The following is a 17,925-nucleotide window of genomic DNA, read 5'->3' as shown; positions in this document are numbered from 1 at the left end:
AAATAATATGGTTTTTGAGATAATCATGTTTTTTTAACAAACATGAGCAGATTTCTCAAATGACATCATATTAATGATTAAAATCTATGATATTTTATGTGTATGAATATTTTTTTATTAGTTTCATGGATATATTATCATTTATCTAAAGTTGGTATGTACTTAGAGAATCTTTTTTTGTCACACGAACAACCATACGTGACTATATCAAGAGTTATAAGCATACCTGTATGTTACCTTATTAAAAGTTACAAGCAGACATGGACTATAAATTTTGATTTTGGATTAAGAATGTATACATAATAATACAATCACAAACGTAGTATAAAAGGTAGTTTTGACTTATTTATAACATATTTGTGTAATCTTAGTTATATATTTTTTGTAATTTTAATTGTATTAACAATATATGATCAATTTGTTGACTGTATTTCACTTAATGGTTAAAATTTAAATTTTTCATCAATTACCCGTGTAATACATGGATCTCAAACTAATAAACCATATAAACACACAACGTATCTTTTACGTGTACGCGTTGTCCCCTCTTACCATACAATCATAGACATAAATATCATAACTTTAAAAAAAATCAGAAAACGTAATTTCCTAATAATTACAAAATAGAAATCATCCAAAAGAAACTTAAGCTAGAAGATATTAGAGTATTCCCCAAGAAACCATACACCACCATTCTAGAATAATCCGACCCAATACTAGTGTTATTCACTTTTACACGTGTAAGGCCAGAAATCCTCCATGTCATTTCACCTTCACTTATATAATAACCCCTAGCTTTACTCATTATCCATGGCGAAGGATGTCGTGAAGGGCCTGGATCTACAAAGATACATGGGCCGTTGGTACAGCCCAAAAACGGGACCAACACTAGGGCTACCTACACCTTGAAAGATGATGGCACTGTCAATGTGCTGAACGAGACTTGGAGTGATGGTAAGCGTGGGTTCATTGAAGGGACTGCTTATAAAGCTGACCCTAACAGTGACTGGAGATTACTGGGTGCTGTATCTTGATGATGAGTATCAGTATGCTTTGATTGGTCAGCCTTCACGGAGTTATCTATGGGTATCATTCTCTTCTGTTTGCTTAATTTGTGTTTTTTCTAGTTTGCTAAGAATATCAGTCGTTTATTTGTCTACTTCTAGTTAATTATAATTATTTGATTTGGTTAGTTTGTTAATTAATAATAGGTCATTTGGTCATTTTCTGACTTTGTGCGGTTGGTTAATTTGTTATAAATCGGTTATTTGGTTACTGACTTCGGTTGATTTGTAAATATTCAGTTAACTTGGTTATTTACTTCTACTTAGTGCCTACCATTGGTTAAGTTGATTTGTTATGTTTCAGTTAGTTAATTTGATTATTTGTGCCCTCCTAGTATGTGGTTAATTATTCATTCGATTTGATTTGAGTCGGTTAATTTTTATACCCCTAGTTTGTGGGATTGGTTGATTATTATGTTCGATTGAGTCGGTTAATTTGTTAAGAATTGGTTAATTTGGATGTTTTCTTGCTCCTAGTTTGTGCGATTGGTTAACTATTTGGTTTGGTTAATTTGGCTGTTTTCTTGCTCCTGGTTTGTGCAATTGGTTTATTATTTGGTTCGGTTAATTTGTTTGTTTACTTACTCTTCGTGCCGCTGGTTGATTTGATTTGGTTATTTGCTTATGCATAGTTTGTTGTGTAGATTTTGTGCAGGCAGAATCATATGGATGATGAGATATACAATAAGTTGGTTGAGAAGGCGAAGGAAGAAGGGTATGATGTGAGCAAACTGAAGAGGACGACACATACAGACCCGCCTCCAGAGGGTGAAGATGCACCAGCGGACACGAAAGGGATTTGGTGGTTGAAGTCGATTTTTGGCAAATAGACCGTCGGAACTGGAGAGCTATAGAAGAAAGTGTGTTTGGGGTAAGGGTTGTTGATATAGTTGGTTTCATGAACTAGTGTTTATTTTTCTATGTTTTGTAATGAAATGAGTATGGTCTTAAAACGTTTAATATATGAAAGTTATAATTTGGTTATTATTTTATTCTACAAGAGGACATGTGCTTGTAGAGAAGGGTACTAATTTTGTGATTAACTTGTAAAATAGTAAGTCCTTTATTGGTGATTCATAATGATACATTGATACTCCTGTTGACCTTTTCTGATATATTTTTATTTTTATTTAGTATCCGGTGAATGAACCAGTGTGTTCTGCAAATGCCGGTTTGAACCAAAATTTGGTTTACTTCGCGGTTTCTGGTTTAGTCTATTTGCAGTTTCTGGTTCAATGTTTTTGATAGTCTGCGGCCCTGCAGTTGACACGCTAACGAATATGCTCCGCGAAAACCAAAACGCCATCTTCATCCTTGGGCGTTAGCCTCTTATAAGTCCTTAACGTAAAAGTTAAAACCACAATCCACTATGTCTCTTATCACTCACAAGGGTAAAGTTAAAATCCAAAGAGAGAGAAAAATGAAAAGTGTGAGAAAAAATTGTGACCATATAAAAAATCACTTAAAAACAAATTCAAAAAAATAATAAAAAAATCATAATTCAAAATATAGATATTGAAAAACAAAAAAATATTAAGAAACTAAAATATTTTCGCCATCTTAGAAAGAATTACAAAAAAATACAAAAAAACAATACCAAGATCAAAGACACAATAACGAAAATGACCTAAAGAACAATGCCGAACAAAATATATCATAATACAATATAAAGAAAAAAAATACAATATGAAGAAAAAAAGACATAATAAATGACGAAAATAAACACAAAACACAATGATAAACAAAAACATCCAACGACTTTTTTCACTTACCATTGTGTTTTATTCTATGAGAATGAGAAAGATGGTGGAAACATTTTATTGTTTTTATTTTCTTTTTATTAAATTTTGAGTTATGGTTTTTTTATTTATTTTTTAAGAGTTTTTTAGTGTGACTACAAATCATTCTTATCTTTCTCATTTTCGTTTCCATTTATAGAATAAGAGTGTTCCCATTCTATCCCCTATCCCAATTTCTATAATTTAACTAAAACTCATATCCTCTAAATTTATTTCTCACTTTTAAAAAACCTTTCACATCCAATCCCCCATTTCTTCTCTATATTCATTTTTATTATTTTTTTATTTACAACCTTAACCACTATCTATTTTGTCTTATTGTCTATTTTGTCAAACCATCAAACTCATGAAACCGAGTATTGCGATACTCATAAAAAAATATATTATACTTGCTATTATAGGAAAAAGGATCATTGAAAGACAGATTATTCAAAACCATACAATCGAGATAAAATTATATCATATAAAACCAACAATTAGATCATAACAAGCATTAATACTCAAAAACTTAATTTGAAAACAAAACACACATATTATAACTTCAAAAAAAAAGACTGCCTTTTTAATTTACGATTATCTAAATTCTTCAACATCGATTAACGATTAACTTGATGACACTTAAAACAAAACACCAAAAAATAGTTAGAATCAAGTAAATAATCGAAGTTTTATATAATTTACTATAAAACGATTACAATAAAAAATCATATGTAATAGTCACTAGTCTTCAAAGTTGTTTATCTAAATATGGTCATATCTCATCATGATTTCCCTTTGAAGTCCCTCAAAATATAGTCGTTGAATTTTTGGCATGACACTCACATTCATCATCATAATTATTTGATCTGAATCCTTCTTTGCAAGCCCCGCTTTCTCAGCTTCAATCCTCAACTTTTCTTTCTCTAACTTCAAACTTTCATCTTCAAGATGTAACTTTTTTCGCTCGTTTGTCTTGTCATGCTACATCTTTTTAGCTTTAAGACGATAATACTCTTTCTCTTGAGCACTCGACTCCTCTAGCAGGGTATACTTCATCTTTCTGAGTTGGATAATTTCCTCCGATTGAATGCCTTGGGCCTTTCGTTTTGCTTTTTCAGCTTTCCTACCCATTGGTCGGTCCAACTCGATAACATTCTCTGTTGGGGATGACGTTGTGGTCGGGATTGGGGATTCTACCATCGTTTTCTTTTGATTTGTGATATCTTTTGTGGGGCGTGACATCAACTTAGGTTGGTTCTTTAATAGGTGCCAACAATGCTCGAACTAAAAGTTGCATTTTCGTATTGATTGGTACATAATCTTCGCCTTGTCAAACTTTCATTTAAACCAATAAAATTCATTGTAGAAAAAACAAAATATAAATTAAAATACTCTCAACGCAAATAAGAGTGGAATTTCTACCTTATCGTGGTCGGTCAGGCCACTTTGATGTACCCTTTCAACTTGACCTAGGTACGAATAAAAGTAATTTGTTGCTTTTTGAATACATGACCATCGATGTGTTGAAGACTTCAATGACCGATCGGTTGTGGCCTTTTAATATTGGTCAAAGTAGTCCAATACTTTTCCCCAAAATTGAGATTGTTTTTTATCAGTACCTTGAATGGAATCAACGCTACAATTTAGCCATGCAGAGATAAGCCACTTGTCTTCCTCAAAGACGAAGTTTGTACCCCTCATTGATCTCCTAACGTTGGTTGGATTAGTAGAAGGCAAGAGAGGAGAGTCATCTAGGGTCATATGAGAGTTTCCAGTAAAAAAGGTTGGTGTAGTATTGGTTTTGTGAGTCCATATCTTGACTTTCCATATCTAAAATATTTACATACAATATATATGAAATGAAAAGACAGACTATATAATACACCAACACTTTGAATAGATACAAGCAGATAGTGCAAAATTAGGCGTGCTACTACACCAACAGTTTACAGTAAGCACATATTACAAATTGTCAACATGTTTTAGATGCACAACAAAATCAAATAACTTATTTTGACTTCAAAAGTCAAAATTTATGTCACCTGGAGCCCAAAGTTGATTGGAAAATTATAATATTGAGTATTAACTATATGCATGTATTTCTAATTGTTAATATGCACTCAAAATGCAATTATACACCAACTGTTTTTTAAGCAACCAAAGTGTAACTGTGTAAATATATGGCATTTAGTTTTGTTTGTTTTATGTACAAAATACCCATTTTGACTAATGAATTTCATAAGTTGCAGTTAACAAATCTGTATCAGCTCTATATGTAAACATTATTCACCTCTGCAGAAACATCGAATACAATATTCCCAACAAAATCACATTCTTATAAAATAAATACAAAGTTTAAATGTATATTGAGATACTAGTAAAAATGCCCGCGCGTTGCGGCGGGGTCACAATTGTGATTCAGTCAGTAGCAGCTCGTTCTGTCACCGGCATTTGCTATAGTAAAATTTGTATTCGCTATAGTTTTCAATACCAAAAGTTGAAATTTTATACAGCAATATTAGCAAGAAAGAAAATTAAGGTATCAAATTTTGTATTTTAATCAAACATTTGTTTTAAGAACATGCTAAGAGTTTGTAGTTCAACTAAAAAATGTATAAATAATTGAAAGTCTTAACTATAAGAATCAAGATCTATATAAAAATAAACTTTTGTAAACCTACAAATAACGTGGCGTAGTTAGTTGAGCACAAATGAGTTGTATTATTTTATATTTGATGGTTGAAGGGAATATTTGTTTGTCATTGGACATGGTTTTTCACAACACGGTTACAATAGCATTCACCATATATATATATGACAACATTGACCAACAAGTTAAAAGTCAACCAACAGCATGTATACCAGGCTAAGTCCACTTCCAGTTAATCCATCACACCAGCAAGGATGCCGACAGTCAAAAACATAGTAATTAAGGAGAGAATTAACCACTACACCGCCGCCACCTCCAGTTAACCCATCACACCAGCAAGGATGCCGCCAGTCAATAGCATAGTAAGGAGATAATTAACCACTGCACCGCCGCCACTACCGCCACCTCCAATTCTTGCATTACGGATGGCATTACTCATGGACCCTAATAAGATACCATAAGTAGGCGCATTTCCATGTTATATAGCTTGAATAAAACGAAAGGCCATGGCCCCTGTTAATGTGATCTTTGATAGAGCCTACTCCGACAAATAATTTGTCACTTTCGACATTCATCTATGTTTAAACTATAAGATAACGATAAGAATAATAAAGGGTGTGCAAAGATGAAACTTACAGATGTATCAGCAGATGTTTGATCATCATCACAACCACTAATGGAAATAACTTCACCACCATTACTACCTTTCCATATACCCGACCGAGGACGATGATCCTTCCATACACGTTGTCCACTCCTATCACAGACCAAAACATAAAAGTAACTTTGAGAACCTGCTACCGGAAAACTTACCGTGACCCATTAATAGCCGGCATGTAACTAATGGGACCAAGTAAAACACACGGTTTTCATTAAACTGAAATAACCGACATGTAACGAACCCAACCCAACCCAAAACCGATGTTTGGACCGCCCGCCCTTCACTAAACGAGTTGTAAATGACTATGACTTGCAGTTTGACTTCACTTGGTCAAACTGCACAAACTATATCACATGAGAACGTAAATGAAAGGGGAAAAATGCTGCATAAATTATATAGGTTTGGTCAATCATATTTTCCTCCTAATCCGGTTTATAACCCGAACTGGCTTGGGCCAAATTGGTTTTCACCAGTCGCTAACTAAGAACCACACATTACGTAATGGCGGTAATGCAATGCATGTTACCGCCAGCATCATGTAAAGAATTGATGTGTCGGGTAATAGTTAAGGCACGTATGCGGTGATAAAAATAAAAAACAAACCGCAATATTAAGATTAAGTTGTTGTTTGTGGCTTAGTTCGATTAATGCACCTTCAATTACTCCACCTTTCTCCATCAAATTCCATTGGGACCCACTGCTTGACTTGTTATCTGAATCTTCACTGTCACTGTAAAATATTAAGAAGTCAGAATCATATATGAAGTCTTTTACATCACAAAACATAGCAATGATGAATAACAACCTTAAATAGACATCCTCACAACCAAAACAAGTACCAATCGTTACATCCGTGCTGCTATACTCCTCATAAACATCATCATCATCAAACTCACCATATGAATCACCACTGCAAAAAAACTCGTTGGTGGAAAATAAGGGGATATATTGAAGATCTCTAATGATATAATGGTACCTTGAGTGTCTTTTGGTGAAATGTAAAGGAACCAATGAGAATTCTTGAAGTTTATGATTTATGATATTAAGCTCCAATATGAGGTCGTCAAAACTCCAATCAGTTTGTGGATCGCCTATCTGACACGCGATCTCATCATTTCTCGCCAATTCTTGGCCCGTTGTATGGTGCTCCAACCACCTGTAAGGCCGCGGGCTTATCAATCTTCTCAAGCCATGCATGCTCTACGATCTTCTGATCATCATCGGGCAACTTTTTACCATCAACTGCTGTAATGTTTTAATTATTATGAATTATTAATGGAAATAAACAAGTGGGAATTGGTTAAATAAAAGAGAGTTATGAGCAGTAACTAATAAACATTGAAGATTTTTTTCTTGATTTAGGTGGCTTAGAGAAAAAAAAGTGCTTTTAGGTATTGAATTTGAATTTAATTGCTTTTAGGTAATCCTCCATCTGAGATGGCGGATTACAGGAACACGTAAGCAAGTTTTCCACCTGTGTATCCAGGTCGGATGCCATGTAACACACGTGGAATCCTCTATCTGAGATAGAGGATTACGTACACTCATTTTAGAGAGGATTGTCACACAAAGTATTAAAAGGGAATTAATAAAGTAATACACCTAGTTTATATGGTTTACTTACATTAATACATCTTAAATATATATAAACAAAACCTCCATAAATATATATAAACAAAACCTCCATAAATTATCTCAAGGCATCAGATTGCTTTATTAGTAAATAAAGACTTCTTACGCATTTGACTCGAATTCACGGGTATGGGTCTCACCAAACCCAAATAGCTCTTAAACAAGTTATAACATTTCATTAAATTAAAAAGTAATCTCACCAAATATTTTCCAAATATTTGGGTTATAACCTGTTTAATGATGACATGGAGACGATGTGGAGAATCGTCAATGATCAATATCCCGAAGTTACGCCACCACAAGCGGGTTGCAACTTAGATTTTGGTCAATCCGAAAATGCGCTCTTTGAAAACGTTGGGGAACATTCAAATCCAAACCTTGAGGAGTGCGAGGGTACCCCCAATGTCACAAATGTTTAATGCTTTCTCCGGACAACAATCCTCCTATAATTTCAGATAGAGGATTCTGTGTGACAATCCTCTCTAAAATGAGTGTACGTAATCCTCTATCTCAGATAGAGGATTCCACGTGTGTTACATGGCATCCGACCTGGATACACATGTGGAAAACTTGCTTACGTGTACCTGTAATCCGCCATCTCAGATGGAGGATTACCTAAAAGCAATTAAAAAATTCAATACCTAAAAGCACTTTTTTTTTCTCCAAGCCACCTAAATCAAGAAAAAAATCAAACATTGAAAACACGCGAAGGGATGGGTGCGATAGCACCTGCAGTGGTGGCCTTCAAGGTCACAGTATGGCGCGCCCAGAACATTAAGAACCACTCATTACGTAACGGCGGTAAAGCAATGCATCTTACTGCCATCGTCAGGTAAAGAATTAATGTGTCGGTATGGGGTGGTGAATGCATAGTTAACTTTGATTTTCGTCAAGCGGACACTAACAGGCCACTAACGGTATCACATCACCTGAAGAAACACGAGTGCATTAGTTTCGTTACATGAACATGAAGTTAACCGACCCATTTTGCCCAGTACAAAAGTACATGTTTAGACCTAAACCAGTTACTCACCAGCATGTTTCTACTTAATAATCATTATCACGGCATTCATATGTGATTAATATAGAAAAGTAATATACCTATAGTTAAGAACTTAACCCTTGTCAGATGGAGGATTACCTAAAAGCAATTAAAAAATTCAATACCTAAAAGCACTTTTTTTTTTCTCCAAGCCACCTAAATCAAGAAAAAAATCAAACATTGAAAACACGCGAAGGGATGGGTGCGATAGCACCTGCAGTGGTGGCCTTCAAGGTCACAGTATGGCGCGCCCAGAACATTAAGAACCACTCATTACGTAACGGCGGTAAAGCAATGCATCTTACTGCCATCGTCAGGTAAAGAATTAATGTGTCGGTATGGGGTGGTGAATGCATAGTTAACTTTGATTTTCGTCAAGCGGACACTAACAGGCCACTAACGGTATCACATCACCTGAAGAAACACGAGTGCATTAGTTTCGTTACATGAACATGAAGTTAACCGACCCATTTTGCCCAGTACAAAAGTACATGTTTAGACCTAAACCAGTTACTCACCAGCATGTTTCTACTTAATCATTATCACGGCATTCATATGTGATTAATATAGAAAAGTAATATACCTATAGTTAAGAACTTAACCCTTGTCAAGCACCCACCAGCGGGTCCAACTTCACCTGATGAAACACTGGTATGGGTTACGTTCCATAAATCTAAAGTCAACCGACATGTTTTGACCAGTCAAAAAGTACGTGTTTTGACGTGAACCCGTAGCTAAAGTCAACCAGGCCCGTTTTGATCAGTAAAAATATTTTTTAATCTAAACCCGTTACTAAAGTCAATTGAATCCGTTTTGACCAGTAAAAAAGTACGTATGTTGACCTGAACTCGTAACTCAGCAGGCCCGTCTAGATAATTATATGTTCTTTTTTCTACTTATAAATTATAGTTACGACATTCTTGAGTAATTAATATCGAAAATATTATATCTTTGGTTATGAACTCACCCTTTGAAGGCTCAGCTTCGGGGGTAGAGACTAAAGCACCATCATCCACCCAATCATATGCTTTGATATGCATGGTACCAAACAGAAGCTTACTTAAAACCGTCATTTGGGAGTGGTTATGAAGCGGTAGAAAAGTCAACAAATAAAAAGTGTACCCGGTGGAGGCAGTAAACGATTCCAATATGAAGAGGAATATAGTTAATAAAGTCAACGTTCCATTTCCCTCTTTGTTCTTAAATAATGTAACTATTTATAAAACAAAGATTAGATATGGAAATTTAATGATAAAAAGCGTAACGAAAAGTCGTACTAAATAAGGTAGTAGGTAAGTGAATTTAGGAAATCTTGGGGTGTCTTTAACCTTGAAGTAGGGCATATTAGGCCATACACTGCCGAATGAAGTAAATTCCGTGTGAAAAGAGAAAAAAAGTAACCATTAAATTATAAAAATTCAAAATGATATATAAATACTATATTGATCTTAACCTCATAAGTCATAATCACATTGACTTGTTACTTTTCAAGAGATTTAGTTGGCCAAAACTCAAATCAGTCAACCTAATTCTAGTCAGACCATTGTTTAAATATTAACTGTCAATCTTAAACCTAAGTTACGTAACACGGAAGATCAACAATATCAAATCTATAAAAACAACTTATACAAAAACAAACAAAAATGCCTGAACATTTAAACCATGCGCTGACAACACACACGTAAACAAGAAAGTAAGACATGGAAACTCATTTGGGTACTTGAGGTCCTTGAGGATTATGTGGCAACGATGATGATCGTGAGGGTTTTAATGGGATAAAGATGATAATGTTTTGGTTGAACAAATGGAACTGATTTGGAAAGAAATACCAGGGGCCATGTTTTGGTACTAATCCATTGAACCATAAATGGAAAATGAACTTTATCTTCCAAAAAATTACCAAAACTCAATTATAAAAAAACACACAGTAGCATTGTGGATAAACACAAATTGTTACACTACAATGGCACATCAAAAGTACCCATTAACACAATTTGAGAGCAAAGAACTCACCAGAAAATAAAAGAGAATGAACCCGACTAAGAGAGGATATGGTCGATTCTTATCATCTTCTACATATGAAGCTTCAACTGCAAATGTATGTTATAATAAAAATAGGTCAAATTGGGTTCATGTTATTATACCTAAACTTGATTCTACAGTGATATAACAATATCCAATCATGTTAATTTTCGAGGCATAAAAAAACCCCAAATCGAATTGGATTGAAAGCATATCCAGCAATTAAACGTAATCCTAGAATCAATTGAACCGAATACGTAAGGGAAACCGGAGAAGATAATAAGTACCTGGTTTTTGTGATGCGAAAGTGGGGAGATGTCACAGGGTGTGGAGATCGACATTTAAAACCCTACAAGTGGAATGTGGATGGCTGTGATTTAATTGAACTTAGGATATAACGTTACCTGTTAACGTTGATGATGCCTGATTGTTAATACTTGTAACGGAAGGATGCCTTGAATGCGCCGGAGAGAGGAGGAGTTGCATATCTCTCTCTGTTATTATGTATTATTTATAATAAGCTCAACTAGTAAGTAATAATAAATTGAAGAAATATTAAATAATTTGATTTTCATATATATACAGCCAAATAAGATTGGATGACGTAAAAACAAAAATTCATAATGAATAGTCACTTTGTAGGCTGATTTCAAAGAAACATAGAAATTAAGATGATATATAAATCACAGTCATTCCATTGGTAACGGTCCGGTTTTGTTCGCTTTTACATATTAACGGTTTTTTCGGTTTCTAATTATCAAAAACCGTTAATAACGGTTTGGTTCACGGTTTGACCTAAAACCCGGATCGTAAATACCCCTAATTTTCACACACAATATATAAGAAATGAAAAGGCAAACTATATAATACACCTCAAATTGCTTGTTATGTTTCAGAAGAAGCAAATTGAATAAAAAGCGTCTTATTATCCAACATGATTTAAATATCAAACACCTGGTGGCTCTAAGCTAGATCCCAAGCGTCAAGCTTCATGCTTCTAGCTTCTGGCTCTAAGCCTCATAGCTTTCAAGGCTTACAAAATCAAAGGCTCATTTACCAAAACATCGATGTAGCTTGAAGAATCATATTAACCAACTTACATTGTTTTGTTAAGATACATAACACTCGAGCTATAAAATTGGATAACTCCTCAGTATTTTAACTCATTAAAATACTCAAGCAACCGAAACAATAGTGCAAATAAGCATTTCATCAAAATAAGATGCAGCCATAAGAAGCTTAAATAGAGCTTACTATTGGCCAACCATGAATAAGGATGCCTCCAAAGAGATTCTCATGTGCAAAGCTTGCTAGCTTCATGCTCTTGTATCAATGGTTCACTATGGGCTTTTTTTTACGAAAGAAGCTCATGTAACAGAAATCTCAAAAAGCGAAGAAAAAGGTACTAAGTCACAAGCACCCATAACTACGTCATAACTACTTATGCCCTAGGGGCTGATGATACAAATACCTAAGATCTCACTTTCCAATGAAGTCAAGGAACCAGGAAGCATAGAAGCTGAGCAACTACACATATCGAAGCTCCTACTTGAAAGCTAAAATGGTCACAAGTATCTTGCTACATATGCAGCATCGTCATGGGGAAGAAAGGAAGTATTGAATAAAATCATAACCCGATTAAGGCATATGCTTCTCTCCAATATAAATGTTGATTCTTTCAATCAATAAACGAGTGAAGAAATTACCAAAAAGAATGCATCTTCACAACCAATGAATGTCCTTTCTAATAGCTCCCATTTAGATTATCACGCATGTGTCAAACGTATGACAATGCTTATCTTTCATATAATCTTCTATAAAGCAAAACCTACAAGGTCAAGGTTAACAAGCAACTTGCCCAATCACCAAAGTAACTTGCTAAAACATCGCCGCACCTCCTAGACTCTCCAAGAATAAATAGTTGAATGAAATAAGCAAAGAAGCTTTAAGCTATGTTTAAAGCAACGCAAAAACGGATTAACTAAAGAAGCGTTTCTAGTCGCATCTACAAGCAAATTTCTAAAGCACTGATGAGAACACCAAGGATCATAATAAATAGCTTCTGGTAACCGATTAAGCTACAAACCAGCGCAAAATTGGAAATCTACAAAAAAAAGTAGAGTTGGGCGGATAAAGTAGAAGAAGCTTAGGACAGTCTACAAAAACAATTTGTGGAAACATAGAAATAGTCCCCAAGAAGCTTGGAAGTAGCTGGAAGGAAAAAATATAGCTTGCCGTAACATCAAAATGGGTGGATTAAAAGATTCTCCACAACACCTAAGCACTCCTCTAAAGAATGATTTAGGAGTCTTCAAACATCAACGTTCGAGGTCCTAATACTCTAGCTTCTAGGAGGTAAGTGGCTTCAACGTTTGAACTCTTACTCATTGACTCTCGTCAAATAAAATCCAGTGCCGATGAACCGTGGTACTGGACAAGTTATTCCTCCGGCCCACCAAGTTTACAATGAACACCAAGAGCTTCATTGATATTAAGAAAGCTTCTCCCTATCACTTTCTTTACTAAATCAACCCTTAAGTACGATTGATTTAAGATTACTATATACTATATTATAGTAGAAACGGGGATAAAGACAACCTCGTTTAAGTGTCAGGGCTTATTACCAAGCATCAATAAACAAACTCTCACACTTAATATTGTTTAGAAACGTTAAGAAGTGTTTTCACCTTCTACAAGGGTCGATAACACATTCATTCATCAAGCTTACTAAACTTGAATTTATTGAAGATTCTACTAGACATATAGAAGCTAAGCATCACTCGCAAGAAGACAACTATAATATAAGTTCATTGTTACCAACGAAGAAACTGACCTTCTAACATGAGAAGTTCACCTTCTAACAAAGAAGCTGACTTTCTAACATAATGAGTTCACCTTCTAACAAATAAACTGACCTTCTAACGTAAGAAGTTCACATTCTATTAAAGAAGCCGACCTTCTAACATAAGAAGCTGGCATTCTTAATAGGAAAACATCTACTCTATTAGAATGTAAGATTCCTCTTTTCTCGTTACATCTTGTCCATGCCAAACATGAAAAGGAGGAACTTCATAGACAAAGCTTACAACATAAGTAAATCCACATTATACAATCATCAATGTAGTTGTTATCTTTGGTCATAATCAAATTGATGAATGAAAATCTCATTTTGGGTGAAAAACTTGTTTATTATTCTATCTAAGGGTGAGCTCCTCCAAACCAGGCTCCATGACGTCTAGGCTATATCGCTCAACATGTAACAAGGCGCTATATCTTTCTGTATACAGGGTGAGTCCCTAAAACAATACAACTCTAGGAGTACATAGAAATAAACTATCTCCATGTAACGAGATTAAGCATCTCTCACTAACTTGCTCCATAAGTACAAGAAGCTAGGAGCTTACAAAACTAGTAAGCACAGAATGCTAAGGACTTATGCAACAATATACCACAAGCAAGTTAAGAAAATATTGTGGACTAACAGCGGATGGGATATGCCTTGCATCGGTTCTTAGTTACTAAGCTAAGGAAGGGTGTCTGCAGCACCGCTCTTTAGCAAAATTTCAAAGACATTGCAAAATAACAAACAAGCACAAACATATAAAACAACTACAAACCAGATAAAAAAATTTGAAAGTATCCTAGGGAATGATATCCATTCAAACAAAACATAAAATGTTCATGCCTATAAACAATAGTAAAGAAACTAGGAGCTACACCGGTGGATTCATCCCCACCATAAGCTCCAGCAACCTTCCCATGCAAATAATCATAGAGTATATTGGTATCATAATCCAGGTCTCGAGAAGCAGTCTCTTCACTTGTAAGAGAAGTAACATCAACTTCTCCTAGAAGGGAGGAGGCAACCATGACTCCATCACCTCCAATATCAGAAGGTTGGACACACAAAGCAACCACAGACGGAGCACCACAACAAGGCTCCCCGATAATTTCAAACATTTTGAAATATCCTCCAAACCACCTTATTCATTCCCACCAGCTCTATAAAATATAGTTTCCCCAAACCTGCTACTAACAATACATGCTCACACTTGCAACGAAATCTATTTTTTAAGATCCACCAGCTCGATTCTCTAAAGAGCAGACAAAGGTTGATCATAACATCTAAGAGATAACATCAATTAAAGAAAGGATATTAACTCCATGTCCTTTACAACATTCACAAATCTTTTAACAACATTATGCTTGTAGGAGGGAATCCTATGTAGGGCCAACTTTGCTAACTTTAACAACAAGCATTATACCATAGTGGTGGTCGTGAGCAACACTTTTGGTATAAATATCACCAAGGGAAACGTTGAACTCACTACTGTGCAAGAAGTTAGTCACAACATGAGGAGACTCGTGTTCAAATAGCCAACACTTATCAACAAGAAGCTCATAAATATGCTCCCGAGGGTTAGTAACATTAATCTCATAAGCCACCTTCTCATTCTCGAGCTTCTCCTTATCAACTAATATCGCCCCATCTTGACAAAACTTACGCCTCTACTCATGTAAATCCTTAGCCAAAAATTTTAGCTTATGCTTCTCAACATCAATCTCTCTACATGAGCAGATAAGGTACCATTCTTTTTTTTTCCTGCTTCAACCAAAGTAGCTTCTAGCTTCTTATATCAGCCTGCAAGCTCTTAAGTGCCCTTCAAGCAAAACTCCAATGCCCTAAATCTAAGGAACAAGAGAAGTAAGGCGGACAAAACAAAACAATATATTCCTCATCATCTCGTCATCACTCAAATATTCACAAACCTCCTTTTCGACCAGAGGCAAACAATGTAACAATAAAAAAAATCCTAACAATGGATGCTTTCTTGAATGTGTCGTCGTTTTGAATATTCCACTTGGGCACATAAGTAACACTGCTCACTGTCGATGTATCACTAATAACGTGACCTTTATTAATAACTTCCTTCAACTTTCACTTGTCCATTGGCTTCTTAGAAAAAACAAACTTCACATTCTTTGACTTCTCAACCTTTCCAGAATAACCTCTATCAACCTCCAGTAAGAACATGCTCCCAGGCATGACCTTCCATGGCAAGCTAGATGCATCCTTCGAAAATTTCACTACAATGTAAGGAGCAAAACCAATAATGGATACAATAAGGGTAGCATCTTCATCACTAATTACAAGGCTGAAACAACTAATTAACGTGCGAAGATGAATGAAAAATCCAAGAAGTCATTTAAGAAAAACAAAATGAATCTCCTCAGCGTCAGGTTGTACCTCGTTGAGTGCAGCTTCATGCTTCCTCCAAACAAGGGAAAAAGGAAGAATGCATCGGAAATAAAAAAGAGCTTGTGCTTTCCAAGTAAAAGTGAAACTAACGATACTAGAAGTCAAACCATTCTCAATGATTTTTCTCAATGGTGAACCAATCGCCATGTTCCGCTAATTGAAAAACCCATCGTTACATAATGAAGGTTCATAGCCAAGTGACCGACACACGATTTCGAAATACATAATCCTAGCGACACCAAAAGGTACCAATTAACCTAGGTTAACGCGATGATGTATGAGAACATTCAAGAAAGAATTTTCAAAAATATTACAAAGATTTGATAATCAAAGAAATAAATGTATAAGGCGACCATTTTGAACCCTTTTGTAAAACAAAAGAAACAAAAGGGAAGGTCTTACCTTAAACAAGGGAAGGTCTTACCTTATAAAAGGGAAGATATCGCCGGAAAACAAGCAAATAATCAATGGGTTTTGCAAAAAAAAAAGGCGGTGAAAAAGAGAAGTTGTAACCACACTTCACAATTTTCCCAAAAATATTTTGAAGAAATCATAAAGTATCGAAGGGTCAATACGGAAGTTAGCTGGCAGCTTTTTCTCTAAGTCCATCATAACCCTTGGTAGTGACTGTAAAATTAGTCACATCGATGGTTCTTAAACTGCCATCTCCCCGTCATTATGAATATAATACATGATAGGTCGATACAAGAAGCTCCCAGCTTCTAACCCTAAGCTTCAATCGCGGAAGCTTCGGGCCACAAGCTCCCAACTTTAGACCATACGTTAGAAACAATTTTCCAGCTTGTAGGCTTCAATAAGCATGCCTAAAACAACAAAATGGGTATGTGCATTGGTCTATGAAGAGGCATAAGCCCAAAAACATTAAACACCCACGGGGAACATCATGAAAAGAAATAAGTTGAGTCACAAGCATTCATCATTACAATCCAAATACTTCTGACTAGGGGCTGATTACGTGAGTACCCTTACCCACTCACAAGCTAGGGAAGCTTAAGAATAAAGGAGCAACAAACATAAGCTCACAAGCTAGGGAAGTTTAGGAATAAAGGAGCAGCTAACATAAGTTGCCAGACGGGGAAGCTCGACCCTTACCTAGCAAGTTTCCTAAGTTGACCAGGAAGCTCGTGCTACAGTAAATGGCAGAAAAAGTCTTGACTGCCAAGGTAAAAGCAACAATAGGATAGACAAAGGATGGAAAAAAGTTGCATGGAAATGGCATGCACCCAGTCTACATAAGCTGTAAAAAGAATTGACCTTTTCCCTTTAGGAAACTTAAGCTTCTCATAGAGAAGCTTCTGACTGCCTATAAAAGGAACATTTTAGCCAAATGTATGGTCATTCTCATTCACTCTATTTCTCACCACTCTCTCTTCGTTATAACTCTTTCACTCTCTCACTATATTCTCTTTCTAGAAAAATACTCTCCAGGTCATTTTCAAAGTATACTCACTAAGAGATCTCACTCTCCAAAGATTAATTATCATTCACTAAGCTGCTTAGCCTCTGAGCTGCTGAGGCATAACACCATCAGCTCAATCCAACCCCAATGACCAGTCACCGGTTAAACAGTCTGAGATCGCCTCAGCTGCTCTCTAATCGTCGGGTCTCAACCACTATCTCCTATTGCATTCTCTATCTCTAGTGTATATCTATACTATATATAATACACCAAACAAGGGCAAATTAAGACACCAATTTTAAGTAATTTACAACAACTAAAGCATGAGGTACATGTGTTAGTAAGGGTAAACATATCTTTTAAACACAATCCATTCAAGTTACAAGTTTGGTCCCT

General features: G+C 35.5%; 1 protein-coding gene and 1 pseudogene across 2 annotated transcripts; one reads left to right on the top strand and one right to left on the bottom strand.

Annotated features, from left to right (window-relative positions):
* Nucleotides 1-810: 810 nt before the first annotated feature.
* Nucleotides 811-1,949, top strand: LOC143601447 (temperature-induced lipocalin-1-like; annotated as a pseudogene). The gene is made up of 2 exons (XR_013147653.1): nucleotides 811-1,086; nucleotides 1,709-1,949. The product of XR_013147653.1 is annotated as a temperature-induced lipocalin-1-like (transcript).
* Nucleotides 1,950-6,000: 4,051 nt separating this feature from the next.
* On the bottom strand, nucleotides 6,001-14,809 carry LOC143601448 (plant cysteine oxidase 2-like). Its single transcript, XM_077078851.1, is given in 6 exon segments — nucleotides 6,001-6,030; nucleotides 6,129-7,395; nucleotides 9,007-9,224; nucleotides 9,788-9,928; nucleotides 10,073-10,183; nucleotides 14,535-14,809. Coding segments are annotated over 5 exon segments (876 nt in total). The 3' UTR covers nucleotides 6,001-6,030; nucleotides 6,129-7,264.
* Between the last annotated feature and the right edge of the window lie 3,116 nt (nucleotides 14,810-17,925).

The sequence above is a fragment of the Bidens hawaiensis genome, unplaced genomic scaffold (genome assembly GCF_021521415.1).
Source record: "Bidens hawaiensis isolate Kalapana, Puna unplaced genomic scaffold, B.hawaiensis_p1.1 tig00056292_1, whole genome shotgun sequence".
NCBI classification, from domain to species: Eukaryota; Viridiplantae; Streptophyta; class Magnoliopsida; order Asterales; family Asteraceae; genus Bidens; species Bidens hawaiensis.
This window is presented reverse-complemented; position numbering and strand designations above follow the sequence as displayed.